The following is a 21589-nucleotide window of genomic DNA, read 5'->3' as shown; positions in this document are numbered from 1 at the left end:
CCTCTCTCCCTAGACAGAAACGTTGTATATCACATCCTGTAAGTTGGGAACAGGGGTTAGTAATGCCCTCCCTGTTCATTTACTGTGATAGTAAAACATCTCTGGCATTTTGTCTGTGTTTAAATCTATCTCACCCCCTGCTGTGGCACATTCAGATGAGGCTGCAACTCTCTGAAACACCTAGTGACTGTCTTATAAAGCACAATAATTTGATGTGCCAATTAGATGGATGTATGTATGTCAGAGGTCGACCGATTATGATTTTTCAATACCGATACCGATTATTGGAGGACCAAAAAAGCTGATGCCGATTTATTTATGTATTTGTAATAATGACAATTAGAACCATACTGAATGAACACTTATTTTAACTTTAATATAATACATCAATAAAATCAATTTAGCCTCAAGTAAATAATGAAACATGTTCAATTTGGTTTAAATAATCCAAAAACAAAGTGTTGTTGAAGAAAGTAAAAGTGCAATATGTGCTAACGTTTCAGTTCCTTGCACAGAACATGAGAACATATGAAAGCTGGTGGTTCCTTTTAACATGAGTCTTCAATATTCCCAGGTAAGACGTTTTAGGTTGTAGTTATTATAGGAATATTTCCCTCTATACCATTTGTATTTCATTAACCTTTGACTATTGGATGTTCTTATTTATAGGCACTTTAGTATTGCCAGTGTAACAGTATAGCTTCCGTCCCTCTTCTCGCTCCTCCCTGGGCTTGAACCAGCAACACAGACAATTAGCACGCGCTAACTTGCCAGCCATTTCACTTCAGTTGCACATCTCCGGAGTTGATAGGCTTGAAGTCATAAACCGCGCAATGCTTAACGCACAACGAAGAGCTGCTGGCAAAACGCACGAAAGTGCTGTTTGAATGAATGTTTAGTGTGTTTAAGTTTAATGCTAGCTAGCAACTTACCTTGGCTTACTGCATTCACGTAACAGGCAGTCTCCTTGTGGAGTGCAACGAGAGAGGCAGGTCGTTATTGCGTTGGACTAGTTAACTGTAAGGTAGCCAGATTGGATCTCCCGAGCTGACAAGGTGAAAATCTATGGTTCTGCCCCTGAAAGAGGCAGTTAACCCACTGTTCCTAGGCCGTCATTGAAAATAATAATGTGTTCTTAACTGACTTGCTTAGTTAAATAAAGGTATTAAAAAATATATTTAAAAAATCGGTGCCCAAAAATACAGATTTCCGATTGTTATGAAAACTTGAATTCGGCCCTAATTAATCAGCCATTCCCATTAATCGGTCGACCTCTAATGTATGCGTGTGTGTTGTTTTTGTCAGAGGCATTGCAATATCTCATGCGTACTAGTGCATGCAGTTTTTGCATTGTTTTGTAGTTTGTTAACTTGGGGTTATGGACTTTCGTCTACAGTTATACCACAGCAAACCAAAGCATTGAGATGCCTGGTACCCTCCTGTTAAACACTTGTTACTGTAACAGTGAATGGGAGCATACAGACTGACTGAGTGGGTGGACAGGCCAACATGTCTCCTATGTGAGCCCTGTAATGGAAGCAGGGGAAGGAAGAGAACATGCAAGACTGGGTGACTCAGTGTGACTGGGTCGACAGGCTGGCAATGTCTCCTGTGCTCTCCCGGGGAGCTGGGGAGAGGGGTCATCTCCTCTGTGTCTTTAGCCGTTCCTGCTTCCTGCTGCCAGCTGCTGTCTGGCCAGACCTTCAAGAGATCCCGTGGCCGGATCAAGTCACCTGGCCACGAGCCTCAGCCTTCCGTTTTAACTGCTGTGGGACGGATGTAGGTAGGGAGGGAGGGGGCTCTCCGTGGAGCGGTAGGCCTATTTCACCTCGTTTTTACTCTGGGTGCCTTTTAACAACACCAGCTGGTGCCAGGTGTTACCTCTTCACACGCTTTCCATGTCACATCCACTTACTCACTCCTATGTGGACAGATGTCTGCGCTGAAGTGTGTGTGTCTGCGCTGAAGTGTGTGTGTCTGCGCTGAAGTGTGTGTGTGTGTCTGCGCTGCAGTGTGTGTGTGTGTCTGCGCTGAAGTGTGTGTGTCTGCGCTGAAGTGTGTGTGTCTGCGCTGAAGTGTGTGTGTCTGCGCTGAAGTGTGTGTGTCTGCGCTGAAGTGTGTGTGTCTGCGCTGAAGTGTGTGTGTCTGCGCTGAAGTGTGTGTGTCTGCGCTGAAGTGTGTGTGTCTGCGCTGAAGTGTGTGTGTGTCTGCGCTGAAGTGTGTGTGTGTGTCTGCGCTGAAGTGTGTGTGTGTCTGCGCTGAAGTGTGTGTGTGTCTGCGCTGAAGTGTGTGTGTGTGTCTGCGCTGAAGTGTGTGTGTGTCTGCGCTGAAGTGTGTGTGTGTCTGCGCTGAAGTGCGTGTGTGTGTCTGCGCTGAAGTGTGTGTGTGTCTGCGCTGAAGTGTGTGTGTGTCTGCGCTGAAGTGTGTGTGTGTGTGTCTGCGCTGAAGTGTGTGTGTGTGTGTCTGCGCTGAAGTGTGTGTGTGTGTGTGTCTGCGCTGAAGTGTGTGTGTGTGTGTCTGCGCTGAAGTGTGTGTGTGTGCGTGTCTGCGCTGAAGTGTGTGTGTGTGCGTGTCTGCGCTGAAGTGTGTGTGTGTGCGTGTCTGCGCTGAAGTGTGTGTGTGTGTGTCTGCGCTGAAGTGTGTGTGTGTGTCTGCGCTGAAGTGTGTGTGTGTGTGTGTCTGCGCTGAAGTGTGTGTGTGTGTGTGTGTGTGTCTGCGCTGAAGTGTGTGTGTGTGTGTGTGTGTCTGCGCTGAAGTGTGTGTGTGTGTGTGTGTGTCTGCGCTGAAGTGTGTGTGTGTGTGTCTGCGCTGAAGTGTGTGTGTGTGTGTGTGTCTGCGCTGAAGTGTGTGTGTGTGTGTGTGTGTGTGTCTGCGCTGAAGTGTGTGTGTGTGTGTGTGTCTGCGCTGAAGTGTGTGTGTGTGTGTGTCTGCGCTGAAGTGTGTGTGTGTGTGTGTGTCTGCGCTGAAGTGTGTGTGTGTGTGTGTGTGTGTGTCTGCGCTGAAGTGTGTGTGTGTGTGTGTCTGCGCTGAAGTGTGTGTGTGTGTGTCTGCGCTGAAGTGTGTGTGTGTGTGTGTGTCTGCGCTGAAGTGTGTGTGTGTGTGTGTCTGCGCTGAAGTGTGTGTGTGTGTGTCTGCGCTGAAGTGTGTGTGTGTGTGTGTCTGCGCTGAAGTGTGTGTGTGTGTGTGTGTGTCTGCGCTGAAGTGTGTGTGTGTGTGTGTGTGTCTGCGCTGAAGTGTGTGTGTGTGTGTGTGTCTGCGCTGAAGTGTGTGTGTGTGTGTGTGTCTGCGCTGAAGTGTGTGTGTGTGTGTGTGTGTCTGCGCTGAAGTGTGTGTGTGTGTGTGTGTGTCTGCGCTGAAGTGTGTGTGTGTGTCTGCGCTGAAGTGTGTGTGTGTGTCTGCGCTGAAGTGTGTGTGTGTGTGTCTGCGCTGAAGTGTGTGTGTGTGTGTGTGTCTGCGCTGAAGTGTGTGTGTGTGTGTGTCTGCGCTGAAGTGTGTGTGCGTGTGCGCTGAAGTGCGTGTGCGCTGAAGTGTGTGTGCGCTGAAGTGTGTGCGCGTCTGCGCTGAAGTGTGTGTGTGCGCGTCTGCGCTGAAGTGTGTGTGTGTGTGTGCGCGTCTGCGCTGAAATGTGTGCTCACTTGTCAGGACACTGTTGTTCAGAGGAGCTAGCCAACACAGCTAACACAATCACTTCACACTGAAGCTGGAAAGAACGTAAACTAGCTGCACTTAGTTTTGTTTTACCTTTTTTCAATTGACATTTCGTTGTATACAGTGCATACGGTTTATCTAGTGCGCATTCAGAAAGTATTCAGACCCCTTCAACTTTTCTACATTTTATGTTACAGCCTTATTCTAAAATGTATTAAATAAATGTATTCCCTCATGAATCTACACACAATACCCCATAATGCCAAAGCAAAACAGGTTTTTATACATTGTTGCTGTGGAGATGGGAGAACCTTCCAGTAGGACATCCATCCCTGCAGCACTCCAATAATCAGGCCTTTATGGTAGAGTTTCCTGACAGAATCCACTCCTCGGTAAAAGGCACATGACAGCCTGCTTGGAGTTTTCTAAAAGGCACCTAAAAGATTCTCAGACTATGATAAACAAGATTCTCTGTTCTGATGAAACCAAGATTGAACTTTTTGGCCTGAATGCCAAGCGTCACGTCTGGAGGAAACCAGACACAACCATCACCTGGCCAATACCACCCCTACGGTGAAGCATGGTGGTGGCGGCATCATGCTGTGGGGGATGTTTTTCAGGGACTGGGAGACCATTCCGGAACGTAAGAAAGTTTAACAGAGCAAAGTACAGAGATGCTTGATGAAAACCTGCTCAGGACCTCAGACTGGGGTGAAGGTTCATCTTCCAACAGGACAGCGCAGGAATGGCTTCGGGACAAGTCTCAATGTCCTTGAGTGGCCCAGCCAGCGTCTGGACTTGAACCCGATCAAACATCTCTGGAGAGACCTGAAAATAGCTGTGCAGCGACGCTCCCCATCTAACCTGAGCTTGAGAGTATCTGCAGAGAAGAATGGAAGAAACTCCTCAAATACTGGCTGTCATGTGGTCTGAATACTCTCCGAATGCAGTGTATCCATAATAATGATGCCAGCTGATCCATAATTTAGACAGGCAGCGTTTCCTAGCCAGTCTGTCTCGTCCCCACTCCCGAAACGTTCATTACTATGGGACAGCTGGAGATCAAATTTGAATATTACAACAATGTTGCAAATGCCGGAGAGACAGACAAAGGTTTATACAAATCTCTGCTGTTGAAAACTAAATGTTAGTCTAAAAGAAATGTGAGATAATGTCTAGATGCATTTTAAAGTGGACATCAAGTGTATAAATTGCCTTGCTGGGCTGATGAGACGGTGGATTCCGCAGTCAGATGGAACAGAGTAAAAATGCATTTTAACATCATAGATTTAGCTTGCGGTAACTTGTGGAATAGACACTGGATGGAATGTGGTTTTAACCAATCAGCATTCAGGATTAGACCCACCTGTTTTATAAACAGATATATATATCTCCACATTCTGCTGCTGCTGCTCATTTTCCAGTTGCTCATAAATGACATTGATTTAAAACTAGTCTCACTCGTAGGAATGCTATTCATGCAAATCTATATCAGCCCAGTTACAGCCTGGAGGTACTGAGCCGGTCCTGCATATAGGCTTTGATGATCTCTTGTACAGTACGTAAGTCCTTTGTTGGACCCTGCAGTGCAGTGGGGCTGAGTGTCTGCATTGGTCTTCTCTCAGTGGAGTGCCTGCCTGCTCTGCCGTTGTTGCTGCTGGAGCTGTGTCTAGTGAATGGTAGAGGTCAGGGTGGAGAACATTAGTGGAAGGGCCCACTGCCCACATTTTCCATCCTCAGACCCCAGGATCACCTTTCACTGTTGCCTAGCTACCCATCATTCCGGCCAACAGATGTTTCTTCTCCATGATCAGTCTGGATTTGCCTCCCTCCCTCCCTGACAATTTCTAGAATGTGCAACACATTCTGACCATTCTGATTGGTCCCAGAAACTAATGGGTTGGGCCAGAGCCAATCTACATGATCATGTTGTCAACTTCGATACTCTTGTTAGATTTGTTAGGCTACGCTGATGAATTTTTGCATAACACTCCCCTCATTTTGAAATGTAGGATGGCAGATTCAGATTCAGAAAATGTATGAAATACAGCAGCATAATTACATTCGGGGTGATTCGTCAGGCTACTATTGACTGCAGCTCTGCCACCTCTACCTCTGGTGGGAAGAGGCTGCTCTCTGGTGGTGTAAAACAGCATTCTCTCAACCCACACCCAGTAAAACCTGTTATCACTCTTACTGATTGTTTTTGTAACGTGTGCGGATACTCCATGGATTCAGGTTAGGTTATATAAATTGAAATTCTGTTAATTTCAGTACACCAATTCTAATCAGATATTGATCATCTCAAATATATGATGTGGTCTCTTTAAAACACAGCAGGCTAGGTTGTATACACGCTGAAGCAGTCTCCCTGTGGATCACGTGAATATCTACAGATCTCCCTGTGGGCCCTCTGTGTGTTTGAACTGTGGTCTTGTGACAGACCTCACAAGATAGTGTGACGTGACACTGTACTAGCCCAGCATGACAAAGCCAGCCCTCCCACAAATGGACTCCATGTTGGTCTTAATGTAGTAATGGTTGAGGCGCTGGGGACCACGTGTTTATGATGGTTATACAGTACATTCCCATTCTACTGTGGCAGAAGAAGAGCACCATAATCCCAACACAGAAAGGCTATGGAGTACTGGGCTCTGTCACAACTGGGTCTCTCATTCCTGGCCTGTCCAAGCCTTGATGTCATTCAGCACACTGACAGCTGCCCTCTGCCCTCTACACGTTAGCTATTGTTTTCAGCTACATACTGTAAGATGCAAGCCCCTCATTTTATCGTTACACACAGTCACCTACATACTTAACTGCTGGGCTGGTGCAGCCTCATACTTAACTGCTGGGCTGGTGCAGCCTCATACTTAACTGCTGGGCTGGTGCAGCAGCATACTTAACTGCTGGGCTGGTGCAGCAGCATACTTAACTGCTGGGCTGGTGCAGCAGCATACTTAACTGCTGGGCTGGTGCAGCAGCATACTTAACTGCTGGGCTGGTGCAGCAGCATACTTAACTGCTGGGCTGGTGCAGCAGCATACTTAACTGCTGGGCTGGTGCAGCAGCATACTTAACTGCTGGGCTGGTGCAGCCTCATACTTAACTGCTGGGCTGGTGCAGCAGCATACTTAACTGCTGGGCTGGTGCAGCAGCATACTTAACTGCTGGGCTGGTGCAGCAGCATACTTAACTGCTGGGCTGGTGCAGCAGCATACTTAACTGCTGGGCTGGTGCAGCAGCATACTTAACTGCTGGGCTGGTGCAGCAGCATACTTAACTGCTGGGCTGGTGCAGCAGCATACTTAACTGCTGGGCTGGTGCAGCAGCATACTTAACTGCTGGGCTGGTGCAGCCTCATACTTAACTGCTGGGCTGGTGCAGCAGCATACTTAACTGCTGGGCTGGTGCAGCAGCATACTTAACTGCTGGGCTGGTGCAGCAGCATACTTAACTGCTGGGCTGGTGCAGCAGCATACTTAACTGCTGGGCTGGTGCAGCAGCATACTTAACTGCTGGGCTGGTGCAGCCTCATACTTAACTGCTGGGCTGGTGCAGCAGCATACTTAACTGCTGGGCTGGTGCAGCAGCATACTTAACTGCTGGGCTGGTGCAGCAGCATACTTAACTGCTGGGCTGGTGCAGCAGCATACTTAACTGCTGGGCTGGTGCAGCAGCATACTTAACTGCTGGGCTGGTGCAGCAGCATACTTAACTGCTGGGCTGGTGCAGCAGCATACTTAACTGCTGGGCTGGTGCAGCAGCATACTTAACTGCTGGGCTGGTGCAGCAGCATACTTAACTGCTGGGCTGGTGCAGCAGCATACTTAACTGCTGGGCTGGTGCAGCAGCATACTTAACTGCTGGGCTGGTGCAGCAGCATACTTAACTGCTGGGCTGGTGCAGCAGCATACTTAACTGCTGGGCTGGTGCAGCAGCATACTTAACTGCTGGGCTGGTGCAGCCGCATGGCATTGTCTACAGAGTGAGTAGACTCTCTCTTGACTGTGTGATCTGTGATCTCCGTTGCTTTAGTTCCACTGAATAATGCATTTAAGTTATTTTGTAGTTTTTCATGAATGACTGTTCAGTTGTGTGTGTGTGTGTGTGTGTGTGTGTGTGTGAAATGTCAAGGAAGTGTGGATATTCCTGTGATAGGCTTACAATCCGTGAACTACAAACTAGTGCTGTTTGATGTAGTTACAAGGCAACAGGCTGCTGGAGGCGACAGTGTACTTCCACTACTGTAGCTAGCTCTTGAAACTGGACCCTGCCTGGAAAACAAACCGTGTCTTTGTCTGCCTGGGGAATCTCAACTACATTTAGCATATAAATCAGAGGACGACAGAGACTCCTAGCGCTCCAGTGATGGATCCCTGGCTTGCTTGGGCTCTATAGTGGTCAGTCTTTATAGCCAGGAGCATCGAGGTCCGAGGACAGCTGGTTGGAGGATGCTGGCATCTAGTAGTAAAAAGATACAGGCACTTCTATTGTTTGCCCCTGTCATTGCTGAGTCACTGATTACTAGCACCTGTAACAAGACCCTAGAATTCTTCCTGGTCCGGCAATGTGATCAGGAAAAGAACAGATTACATCTCATGCTTTTACTTGTCTGATTATTTCTCTCTCTTGCTCACACACTCACTCACTCTCTCTCCCCCTCCCCCAGGCTGCAGATAGCCCAGGAGGAGCACCGTACGGTGGAGGTGGAGAAGGTGAACCTGGAACAGAAGCTGAGGGATGAGATTAACTGTGCCAAGCAAGAGGCCCAGCGGCTCAAGGAGCTCCGCGAGGGCACAGAGAACGAGCTGAGTCGGCAGAAATATGCCGAGGAGGAGCTGGACCAGGTACTGGACTGTGCCACTTTGGAGAGGGACGGGTGGAGAACCAATGCAGGTGGATGAGGGGGAATTAGTCTAGTGGGATACTTTTTGAGAGACAAGGTGTGGTTGAGGCCAGTAACAGAAACCTGTAGAGTAAAGCCCGAGAGGAGTGACACTCCAACTGACTGAACCCTGTTAACCAGTCTATATTCTAGGGAACCAGCTATATATTTAGATGGATTAGATGCCGAATGCGATCAGTAGGCATAACTCCCACTCAGCTCAGGAAAGGAAGCAGCAGTCGGCCCACACAAGGCAGGTGAGCAGAGGGCTCATGTTGTGTACTCTCATCAATCTGCTACTATCACTATGGTCTCCTGAGAACACTGTAGTCTGCTGGAGGAAGCAATAGTCACTCCTTTATCTGATTTCAGTTTTCAATATATGACTAGAGAAAGGGCCTGAGATAGCTCCCTCTTTTTAGCCTACTTCCTGCAAAGGAACCACTGTGCTAAATTTCAGGAACATCAAAAAATGTGTTAATATTCTTATTCCGTTTTCACACACAATCAGCCAGAGAATATTTTGAATCCAACTCTGAATGCTTTCATATGACATAACAATTAGATTCACAGCTCCTGACTGCAGGTCCCATTGCACCATACCCTAAACCATGGCCTAGTTCTTCAGAGGATTTGGAATGCTCATTTCATCTGGAGGGTTTCTCTGGAGGTCTTGTCCCAGTGGAGGTCAAACCAGGTCAGCCCTTGTGCCTGCCTGATCAGACAGGCCCTGATCAGGCCTTGCAGGCCCTCTGCTCCCCTGGCTGGCCCAATGCTGCTCCATTAAGGCTTGGCAGTGATTGAGTCTAAGGGCGGCTGGGTGGCTCTGGGCTCATTTGCACAGCTCTTAATGAGGCTGTCAGGAGACACAGCTTTCAGGAGCCAATGAGATCACATTTCCCTCTCCCATCTCCACAGCAGAGAGACTTGTCACAGTGTTGGAATGACACATTTGTTCTGAATACTCAACCTGTGTGTTGGACCTTAAAGTGTGGACTTTGGTGTGTTCCTTTCGCTGTTGTATTGAGTCAATAAGAAGTTATGTGCTGTATGTTGACTTTGTGTGTGTGCAGGTGCGCATGGCCCTCAAGAAGGCAGAGAAGGAGCTGGAGTCTCGCTGCAGCTGGTCCCCACCAGAGTCCCTCCAGAAGTGGCTCCAGCTCACCCATGAGGTGGAGGTGCAGTACTACAACATCAAGAAGCAGAACGCTGAGAAGCAGCTACTGGTGGCGAAAGAAGGGGTGAGATGCCACAGGACTGTATATACCGCATGAGGGCTGTATGTACCGCATGAGGGCTGTATGTACCGCATGAGGGCTGTATGTACCGCATGAGGGCTGTATGTACCGCATGAGGGCTGTATGTACCGCATGAGGGCTGTATGTACCGCATGAGGGCTGTATGTACCGCATGAGGGCTGTATGTACCGCATGAGGGCTGTATGTACCGCATGAGGGCTAGATGCAGTGCATTCGAAAAGTATTCAGACCAATTTATGTTTTTTTCCCCCCTCATCAATCTAAACACAATACCCCATAATGACAAAGCAGGAACAGGTTTTTATACATTTTTGCAAGTGTATTAAATTAAAATAAATTAAATCACATTTACATAAATATTCAGACCCTTTACTTTGAAGCATCTTTGGTAGGGATTTACAGCCTTGAGTCTTCTTGGGTATGACGCTACAAGCTTGGCACAGCTGTATTTGGGGATTTTCTACCATTTCTTCTCTGCAGATCCTCTCTAGCTCTATCAGGTTGGATGAGGAGCATCGCTGCACAGCTATTTTCAGGTATCTCCAGAGATGTTCAAGTTTGGGCTCTAGCTGGGCCACTCAAGGACAATTCAGAATCTTGTCCCGAAGCCACTTGTGTTTTGTCTTGGCTGTGTGCTTAGTGTCGTTGTCCTGATGGAAGGTGAACCTTCTCCCCAGTCTGAGGTCCTGAGTGCTCTGGAGCAGGTTTTCATCAAGGCTCTCTCTGTACTTTGCTCCGTTCATCTTTCCCTTGATCCTAACGAGTCTCCCAGTCCCTGCCGCTGAAAAACATCTCCACAGCATGATGCTGCCACAATGCTTCACCGTAGGGATGGTGCCAATTTTCCTCCAGATGTGACGCTTGGCATTCAGGCCAAAGAGTTCAATCCTGGGGTTCATCAGAAAAATAGAATCTTGTTTCTCATGGTCTGAGTCCTTTGGGTGCTTTTTGTGAAATGGGCTGTCATGTGCCTTTTTTTACTGAGGAGTGGCTTCTGTCTGGCCACTCTACCATAAAGGCCTGATTGGTGGAGTGTGCTGCAGAGATGGTTGTCCTTCTGGAAGTTTCTCCCATCTCTACAGAGGAACTCTAAAGCTCTGTCAGTGACCATCGGGTTCTTGGTCACCTTCCTGACCAAGGCCCTTCTCCCCCGATTGCTCAGTTTGTCCGGATGGCCAGCTCTAGGAACAGTCTTGGTGGTTCCAAACTTCTTCCATTTAAGAATGATCAAGGCCACTGTGATCTTGGGGACCTTCAATGCTGCAGAAATGTTTTGGTACCCTTCCCCAGATCTGTGCTTCGACACAATCCTGTCTCTGAGCTCTGCAGACATTTCGTTCAACCTCATGGCTTGGTTTTTGCTCTGACATGCGGGACCTTTTTATAGACGGGTGTGTGTGCTTTTCCAAATCATGTCCAATCATTTGAATTTACCACAGGTGGACCCCAATCAAGTTGTCGAAACATCTCAATGATGATCAATGGAAACAGGATGCACCTGAGCTCAATTTAAAGTCTAATAGCAAATGGTCTAAATAATTATGTAAAAAATAAGGTATTTTTGTTTATATATTTAATAATTTTCAACATTTTCTAAAAACCTGTTCTCTTTCTCAGTATGGGGTATTTTGTGTAGCTTAAGGTGAGAAAAAAGATTTAATCCATTTAGAATACGGTTGTAACAATGTGGAAAAGGGGAAGGGGCTTGAATACTTTCCGAATGCACTGTATACAGTATGGGGACTAGATATACCGTATGAGTAGGGCCAGGAGATTTCTCTGACAATGTGAGCAGGAGAAACTCTGGACCCTTAGTTTGACAGAGTTGACAGAACCTGGGAGTAATGTTTCATCGTGTTTGTGACTGCAGGCAGAGAAGATCAAGAAGAAGAGAAACACCATCTTTGGGACCTTCCATGTGGCACACAGCTCCTGTCTGGACAATGTGGATCACCAAATTCTGACAGCCAAGTGAGTTTAATTACAGAGAGTATTTTGGGATTGGTCTAAAGCCAATATCTCCTATATCTATGTTCACATTGTGATCTGTGCTTGTATTCCTCTGCCCCCTCCTCTCCTCCGGATCCAGACAAGCCCTGGGTGAGGTGACTGCTGCTCTGAGGGAGAGGCTGCACCGTTGGCAGCAGATTGAGATTCTGACTGGGTTCACCATCGTAAATAACCCTGGGCTCTCCTCCCTGGCCTCCACCCTGAACCTTGACCCCAGCCTCATGGGCGGCCGGGCCACACCCCAGCACTTCATTATGTCTGATGACATGGACGACATGGACGAGGACATCATATCGCCCGGTACTCTGCAATGTAAGGGCTGGTCCGACTCCCTCGGTCCCACTGTGGGACTCTGTAGCAAAAGACCTCCTAAATACACCAAGGGCCTTCTGGGGAAATCCAAAAGTCAACCCTCATATGAAAATTAGCATACTGACACAAAATATTATCATTATAAACGTTATTATTATTATAAATAATATTGTCATTATCTCGATTTATTCAAATGAGCAGTCCGGTTTGTGAAGGGATTCGGAGTGTTTGTCTGGGTTGTTTTGTCTGTGATTGAGTGTCCCACAGTGAGAGTCCCACAGTGAGAGTCCCACAGTGAGAGTCCCACAGTGGACCCCGGGAAGCGTAGCTGCTGCTTTCGCAACAGCTAATGGGGATCTTAATAAAATACCCCAAAACGTGTTCTGTGTTTGCAAATCTGTAATGTATGAATTGTAATTTCAATTTTGAATATATATTTTTAGACATATTTTCAGTTGGTTGGGGTGTTTTTATTTTCTCTCATTTTGGAAATGAGTGCCTCGATTTATGTGAATTTCACTTCTGGGATGGCGTGTAAGACGAGAACAAGGTGGCCAGTGTTGATACCCCCATGCTGTGGAAATGTAACCTCTGAAGAAATACATACTTCATGACACCAAATCTTTGTGCTGATCTATTTTTAGCAGTTGTCTCCTAGTCTGACCAATGGAATGTGCTGTTTGGACACGGCTGAAATGAAGGACTGAACATGGAGTCATAGTAAGCAATATGAAAGGCCATTGTCTTCCTATAAGCTTCATAAGGTTTAGCTTTGATCTAGACCTATTTGGGTAAGAGGAAGGCAGTGGTGCATGCACTCAATTAAAAGTATCTTGTTGTGCTCTCTGCAATACCATTTAGTTTTCTCTCGTTACATAGAGCCTTGCTTTCTATTGTTGTCAAGTCATTCCCCTGGGGGTACACATTTATCACCTTGTTTCAGCCACTAAGAAATTACATACTAAGGATTTCTTCTTTTGAAATGCAGTATTACAGCTTTTATTAACCATTTACGATCTCAAAGGGAGTTATGATGCGAACAACGTACTTTAGTTCTTATTTCTAGTCCTTGTCTTGGTAACAAATGTATTATATTTAATGGAACATGTTTATTGACTTAATAGGTCAACATTGTGTTCTATGGTATCCTGGTAGCCAGCTCTACTGGGCAGTAACTGGGTTTTGATTAGAGCAGACCTAGAGAGGGCTGATACTGTTGTGAGTTTTGATTTTATAGCAGACCTAGAGAGAAGGGCTGATACTAACTGCACCGGTAAGCTGAGCTCTAGTTCTGCAGTCTCCTTCTAGACCTCTGTCACTGCAGTCCTCTAGTAAGTCTTCTAATCCACATTAATAACGTCCTCTCCTCCCTCACTACCCCTCTCCCTCCACCAACACTTCTCTTTGGCTGCCGCGGCCGTTCGTGTCTCTGGTCGACCCCCCCCAGACACCAATTGGCTCAAGGACCAGCGAGCAAGTGGTCTGTGGGTTCGGACAGCCAGTCTCTCAGGAAATACTCTGGTTGGCCTGTTGGCTACCCCTCATCCTGACCTCAACCCACCCTCCCTCTTTCTTCTAAAGTCACCCACCCCTGTCAAAACCGCAGAGCACATACTATAACAGTATGGGCAAGGTCTGTAGATGGATATAGCTGTAATACTCTGTCCTGGGACAGGGTCTGTAGATGGATATAGCTGTAATACTCTGGCCTGGGACAGGGCCTGTAGATGGATATAGCTGTAATACTGTGGCTTGGGACAGGGCCTGTAGATGGATATAGCTGTAACACTCTGGCCTGGGACAGGGCCTGTAGATGGATATATCTGTAATACTCTGGCCTGGGACGGCCTGTAGCTGTAATACTCTGTCCTGGGACAGGGCCTGTAGATGGATATAGCTGTAATACTCTGTCCTGGGACAGGGCCTGTAGATGGATATAGCTGTAATACTCTGGCCTGGGACAGGGCCTGTAGATGGATATAGCTGTAATACTGTGGCCTGGGACAGGACCTGTAGATGGATATAGCTGTAACACTCTGGCCTGGGACAGGGCCTATAGATGGATATAGCTGTAATACTCTGGCCTGGGACAGGGCCTGTAGATGGATATAGCTGTAATACTCTGTCCTGGGACAGGGCCTGTAGATGGATATAGCTGTAATACTGTGGCCTGGGACAGGGCCTGTAGCTGTAACACTCTGGCCTGGGACAGGGCCTGTAGATGGATATAGCTGTAATACTCTGGCCTGGGACAGGGCCTGTAGCTGTAACACTCTGGCCTGGGACAGGGCCTGTAGATGGATATAGCTGTAATACTGTGGCTTGGGACAGGGCCTGTAGATGGATATAGCTGTAACACTCTGTCCTGGGACAGGGCCTGTACATGGATATAGCTATAAAACTCTGTCCTGGGACAGGGCCTGTAGATGGATATAGCTATAAAACTCTGTCCTGGGACAGGGCCTGTAGATGGATATAGCTGTAACACTCTGTCCTGGGACAGGGCCTGTAGATGGATATACAGTGCCTTGTGAAAGTATTCGGCCCCCTTGAACTTTGCGACCTTTTGCCACATTTCAGGCTTCAAACATAAAGATATAAAACTGTATTTCTTTGTGAAGAATCAACAACAAGTGGGACACAATCATGAAATGGAACAACATTTATTGGATATTTCAAACTTTTTTAACAAATCAAAAACTGAAAAATTGGGCGTGCAAAATTTTTCAGCCCCTTTACTTTCAGTGCAGCAAACTCTCTCCAGAAGTTCAGTGAGGATCTCTGAATGATTAAATGTTGACCTAAATGACTAATGATGATAAATACAATCGACATGTGTGTAATCAAGTCTCTGTATAAATGAACCTGCACTGTGATAGTCTCAGAGGTCCATTAAAAGCGCAGAGAGCATCATGAAGAACAAGGAACACACCAGGCAGGTCCGAGATACTGTTATGAAGAAGTTTAAAGCCGGATTTGGATACAAAAAGATTTCCCAAGCTTTAAACATCCCAAGGAGCACTGTGCAAGCGAAAATATTGAAATGGAAGGAGTATCAGACCACTGCAAATCTACCAAGACCTGGCCGTCTCTCTAAACTTTCAGCTCATACAAGGAGAAGACTGATCAGAGATGCAGCCAAGAGGCCCATGATCACTCTGGATGAACTGCAGAGATCTACAGCTGAGGTGGGAGACTCTGTCCATAGGACAACAATCAGTCGTATATTGCACAAATCTGGCCTTTATGGAAGAGTGGCAAGAAGAAAGCCATTTCTTAAAGATATCCATAAAAAGTGTCGTTTAAAGTTTGCCACAAGCCACCTGAGAGACACACCAAACATGTGGAAGAAGGTGCTCTGGTCAGATGAAACCAAAATTGAACTTTTTGGCAACAATGCAAAACGTTATGTTTGGCGTAAAAGCAACACAGCTCATCACCCTGAACACACCATGCCCACTGTCAAACATGGTGGTGGCAGCATCATGGTTTGGGCCTGCTTTTCTTCAGCAGGGACAGGGAAGATGGTTAAAATTGATGGGAAGATGGATGGAGCCAAATACAGGACCATTCTGGAAGAACCTGATGGAGTCTGCAAAAGACCTGAGACTGGGATGGAGATTTGTCTTCCAACAAGACAATGATCCAAAACATAAAGCAAAATCTACAATGGAATGGTTCAAAAATAAACATATCCAGCTGTTAGAATGGCAAAGTCAAAGTCCAGACCTGAATCCAATCGAGAATCTGTGGAAAGAACTGAAAACTGCTGTTCACAAATGCTCTCCATCCAACCTCACTGAGCTTGAGCTGTTTTGCAAGGAGGAATGGGAAAAAATTTCAGTCTCTCGATGTGCAAAACTGATAGAGACATACCCCAAGCGACTTACAGCTGTAATCGCAGCAAAAGGTGGCGCTACAAAGTATTAACTTAAGGGGGCTGAATAATTTTGCACGCCCAATTTTTCAGTTTTTGATTGTTAAAAAAGTTTGAAATATCCAATAAATGTCATTCCACTTCATGATTGTGTCCCACTTGTTGTTGATTCTTCACAAAAAAATACAGTTTTATATCTTTATGTTTGAAGCCTGAAATGTGGCAAAAGGTCGCAAAGTTCAAGGGGGCCGAATACTTTCGCAAGGCACTGTAGCTGTAACACTCTGTCCTGGGACAGGGCCTGTAGATGGATATAGCTGTAACACTCTGTCCTGGGACAGGGCCTGTAGATGGATATAGCTGTAATACTCTGTCCTGGGACAGGGCCTGTAGATGGATATAGCTGTAATACTGTGGCTTGGGACAGGGCCTGTAGATGGATATAGCTGTAACACTCTGTCCTGGGACAGGGCCTGTAGATGGATATAGCTGTAACACTCTGTCCTGGGACAGGGCCTGTAGATGGATATAGCCCATAACACTCTGGCCTGGGACAGGGCCTGTAGATGGATATAGCTATAACACTCTGTCCTGGGACAGGGCCTGTAGATGGATATAGCTGTAACACTCTGTCCTGGGACAGGGCCTGTAGATGGATATAGCTGTAATACTCTGGCCTGGGACAGGGCCTGTAGATGGATATAGCTGTAACACTGTGGCTTGGGACAGGGCCTGTAGATGGATATAGCTGTAATACTGTGGCTTGGGACAGGGCCTGTAGATGGATATAGCTATAACACTCTGTCCTGGGACAGGGCCTGTAGCTGTAACACTCTGTCCTGGGACAGGGCCTGTAGATGGATATAGCTGTAACACTCTGTCCTGGGACAGGGCCTGTAGCTGTAACACTCTGGCCTGGGACAGGGCCTGTAGATGGATATAGCTGTAACACTCTGGCCTGGGACAGGGCCTGTAGATGGATATAGCTGTAACACTGTGGCTTGGGACAGGGCCTGTAGATGGATATAGCTGTAATACTGTGGCTTGGGACAGGGCCTGTAGATGGATATAGCTGTAACACTCTGTCCTGGGACAGGGCCTGTAGCTGTAACACTCTGTCCTGGGACAGGGCCTGTAGATGGATATAGCTGTAACACTCTGTCCTGGGACAGGGCCTGTAGCTGTAACACTCTGTCCTGGGACAGGGCCTGTAGATGGATATAGCTGTAACACTCTGTCCTGGGACAGGGCCTGTAGATGTATAAGGCAAACTCTCCATGCTGCGTCCACCTACCCCTGGCCGTACTGTCTCCAGCTGTCCAATGACTTGCTCTTCTTCCTTAGCCTGATCCTCAATATTCTTCCTCATCACCCAGAGCACTCTTCCACTCACCAGTAACTAATGTTCTTAGACCCCCTCACAACATACTGCCACTAACTGATTTTACAAATAATGATCTACAATGAAGGGGTGAGGGTTGGTTATGATTAAACATTTAACCTCCGTCCTCCCTGCAAGAATCCTCACCAGGCACCAGACAAAGTCCTCACCAGACAGTGTCATCCCTCCTGTTCTCTTGTCAAGACTGGCATCGCTCAGGCCAGGGGTTTGAACATCTGATATTTTGCATCCATCACTTGCATTTCTGCCAACCGAACATTACTGAATTGCTCAACACAAAGGTCAACAACACTAATTCATTACTGGAATGTCTCAAACACCCATGTCTTCTGCTAGTGCCTTCCCAGTCGAATTCCAGCCTACTCTTGTCCCTCACCCTGTGTTGTTGTTGTGTGTGTATATAATCAGAGAGTGGTTGTTGATAATGGTGGTGTTCTGTGTTGTCTCTATAGCTCCCAGTATGATGTCCCTGCGTCAGCGCCACATGGACTCCCAGCTGGCCATGGGCTCTCAGAGGTTGGTAGAGACCTGCCTGTTGGCGGGGCAGCAGGGAGACGTTACCTCCAACCCAACCAGGTCTAGGGCCACCCTCCAAAAGTCACACAGCCAGTCCTTCCAACAGTTTGAGGCTCTCCCCCTGCCTCCCCTGTCCTCGGCTGTCTCGCACCCCGCGATCATCTGCTCCTCCCCACCTCTTTCCTACCGTCAGCCCCACTCCTTCCACTCCTCCTCCTCCTTACACTCCACCACTCCTCATTCCTCCCATGTCTATCACTCGTCTTATTTTCAGCCCATGGACACCATCCCAGACTTCCAGCGCAGCAGCAGCTTCGGGTACCCCTCTGCTCTCTTCCCTCCACACTCACCGCATGCGCGTGGGATTTTCTCTCTGCCTACGTTTTCACCCCCCATAGTTTCATATGTATTTTTTTCTTATCTAGTTTGCAGTGTTCTCATTTTCATAAATGGTTGTTTCATCTAACTATAACTCACCCATTTTGCAACCTGTGACATTTTGCGTACATTCTTATGCATTATTACTTTTTCGTTAAATACATTTTTTCTGCCTAATTCATTGTTTTCTATTTTAGTTTTTGCCATCCACTCCCAACTCTTGTCTTTCTCGATAGCCCAAACAACCCTTCCCTCTGCCTGCACTACTAACAGGAGGTGGAGTTGCTGTTGGCGAGTAGTGCCCACTGTGTCCTTGGCTTTACAGGCATTGGAGAGATTACTTCAAGCATGCAGTGGTCTAGCTTGGATCCACTTTTCAGTCAGGCTCAGTCCAGAACAGCTTCTAGCCCATAGTTCTGAAAGGATTAGAAATGTGTAGGCATTCCATTTGATGGTAAAAATCCACCTAGCCTATCAGAGGGGAAAATGGAGATACTACCATTGCTTATGTCTGTCCAGTTCTTTCAGGTCTACTTGAAGTGCCTAGGTGGTAGAGGCTAAAGAATGTTTCTGGACCGGGCCTCACTGTACCTCTCTTCCTCCACCGACTCTCTTCTGTTCTTCCACAGAGAGTTGAACCGCTCAGACTCAGACTCCTCCCTGTCCCTCTCCCAAATCGGTGATCGTCTGTCCGCCTACAGCTCCAAGGGCCACCTGGTTAAACCCACCTCCTTCCTGTATGGCCAACCCGTCCGCTCCGCCTCCGACGAGCCCTCCCTGCATGCCCACACCCCTAACGGAGGGAACCGTGTCCATGAAGGAGGAGCTCTGGCCGAGCCAGTCACAGAGAGCCCCATCCTGATGAAGAAGGTGTACAGCATCGAGAAGTCAGCCAGCCTGGGAGAGATGAATGTTGGTCTCGTTGGTATGTCTATGTCAGAGTCCTCCCGCTCCCTCAGCCCCAACTCCACTGACGCTGACACCCCCTCCCCCACGGGGGGCCAGCCTGGGGCCACAGGGACCAAGGGAGGCAGCCGCATCCCACAGCTCTCTTCCAAGAAGAGCCCTCTGGAGGAAGACAGCGGCTCCACGGGAGAAGACACAGACTCCGTCGCCAGCCGTAAGAAACACACCTTCAAGATCTTCAAAAAACAGAAGAAATGAGGGCTATTAAAGACTATTAAAGAGCTGTCCAATGTGTTTCTCTTATTATTGTTTCTGTTTTGGAGAAGTTGTTTTGGGTTGTTCACTGGTCTTTGCCTTTATGGATTTGTAGGTACTTTCCCAGGAAGAACTGTGGGAGCAACCAGCTATCTGATTATATGATTTTTGTCCTGATTATATTGGGAATGGGTGGTATTGTATAGTGGAATGTAAAGCACTATTTATTTAGTAGGAAAGGGTGCCAGTCTCTCAAAGGGAAACAAGTCTCCTGGGTGGATGTCTTCTGGTTTACTTCAACCTGTATCAGTTTGCATGTCTTCACCTTTGTTTGACTGATATTCTCTGAATGCTCCTAGGTGTTTGCTTGGTTCTTGTTCCTATTCTGCTTAGACAACACTTTTTGTGAGAGGGGGGCTGAACAAGACTTGCGAAAACCTCCCGAATCAATTGTGCTAACAAGAAATCTAGCAATCAATGTTGGCAGAACTCTTCCAGTACAACTGCAGACACAGCAACACGTGAGGCAAACATTTCCCCAGGATGGTGCACCTTTCAGAAGTGACGTAGAAGTGCTTGATTTAAACTGCTTGAAGACCCCCAGCACATACAAAGCTAGGTAGCCTGTGTCACAGTGCAAGAAGTAATTGTCCACGATCTAAGTTCCCTAATAGAGGGGAAAGTTATTACAATGACTACTTGAACTATATGAATGTAATGTCAAATGTTTATTGAAGTAAATGTCTACATTTGCAAATTGCCAATCGTATCAATCTACATTGCAGTTGTTGTAAGCGATATCATGTGGAGTGCTGTTGGAGGTGCCAAAACAAAGACTGGTCCAGTGGCCTTTATTCTCATCAGCTATATATGTACTGTACATTAGACGCCGCTTTAGAATGAGTAGCACTGCCTTCCATTTTTTTTTTTATCTGGGGACTCCAAACCAGAATAATGTGATCAATTTGACATTGTCACCCACATCATTTTAAGAAGAGCGTTTCAAGCAGTGTTTGTATTTCAAACACTCCCAAGTCGTTTAGAGCATTCTGGAGAGGTGTTTGCTACTTTAGCTTGTTCTGTAGACTACCCTGATCACCTATTTTCACATTATACAGATCCAAAGTCAAGCACACAATAACAGTAATGGTATCTACTGGTCACAATTATAAACTCACTTGCCATTAATGGTTTTGAGGGCACACATGGTTTAGAAAAGGATGTCACGATACATTCTGGTTGTAGGGACTCATAACTTTCTAAATAATTGACGTGCTGGACTGCTCCTGAATCTGCTCTGCGTAATAACCACAGCAGTTCTCCAAACGACACCATCGCCCCCCAATGGAGGCCTCACACAGTGCGATTGATCGTATGGATGAAAAATTTAATTATTTTTCTTTCATTGATCAGTTGAAAACATGAACTTCCTGTTGGTACTTTTTAAAGTGTAATTTGTACCTCTTCTGCACGATGAAGCTGTAATGTGGATTATACCGTCTATCTGTGAGTGTCTGTCTGTTGCCAGGATACTGCACTGAGTTGTATTGATGCATGTCAGCTACTGTATTAACGTCTATAATGGGCTTGAGGCAGAGGTCAGCTCGAGCATCATGACTCTCCACCCCTACTTTAACTCCCGACTTCCCATTTTGAGCTTCTATTTATGAATACATATATTTGTACAGAGAAAAAAAAATTGTTGCATCTTCTGTGACGTCCTCTAGACTTTTATGGCACTCCTGCATGGTAGCAATAAACTATTTTGAATGAAAGACATGGCCTTTGTTTATCAGATAAGAAGAGCTGCTTGGTGTGCTTTTAGTGGGGATACTAACACATAAAAACAGTAGCAAGGCGAAAACGTATCTTATCACAGGTTTTCTAGAGTAATTGGCACTGAATAATGAACAGACTTGGGTATTATTTATTTTATGTGCATTTTTCAAACATTATTATCCCTCTAGTTCAGAGTAAAACACAAGCGCAATATGTATTAAATGTGTAAACATTTTCGAATGCCGTAACACATTGAGGGAATTTAATCGAGATGGTTTGCTCCGAATATCAAATAACCCGTCAATATTTTGGTCACGTGACGCGTCTAATTGCGCAGCTATCAGGTGGAGCTGTGTGTG

General features: G+C 46.6%; 1 protein-coding gene across 3 annotated transcripts in view; it reads left to right on the top strand.

Annotated features, from left to right (window-relative positions):
* The window catches only part of LOC139386419 (stromal interaction molecule 1-like), a 44709-nt gene extending 23483 nt beyond the window's left edge, over positions 1–21226 (top strand). Inside the window, exons 8-13 of one of the 3 annotated variants that reach the window (XM_071131998.1) lie at positions 8321–8498; positions 9610–9777; positions 11666–11766; positions 11885–12117; positions 17849–18230; positions 18920–21226. In XM_071131998.1, the coding sequence (XP_070988099.1) occupies positions 8321–8498; positions 9610–9777; positions 11666–11766; positions 11885–12117; positions 17849–18230; positions 18920–19454 (1597 nt within the window). In that variant the 3' untranslated portion in view covers positions 19455–21226. The remainder of the gene's footprint in view (positions 1–8320; positions 8499–9609; positions 9778–11665; positions 11767–11884; positions 12118–17848; positions 18231–18919) is intronic. The other 2 variants (XM_071132000.1, XM_071131999.1) reach the window with 2 other exon arrangements.
* The last annotated feature ends 363 nt before the right edge of the window (positions 21227–21589 follow it).

This window comes from Oncorhynchus clarkii, chromosome 27 (genome assembly GCF_045791955.1).
Source record: "Oncorhynchus clarkii lewisi isolate Uvic-CL-2024 chromosome 27, UVic_Ocla_1.0, whole genome shotgun sequence".
NCBI lineage: Eukaryota > Metazoa > Chordata > Actinopteri > Salmoniformes > Salmonidae > Oncorhynchus > Oncorhynchus clarkii.
This window is presented reverse-complemented; position numbering and strand designations above follow the sequence as displayed.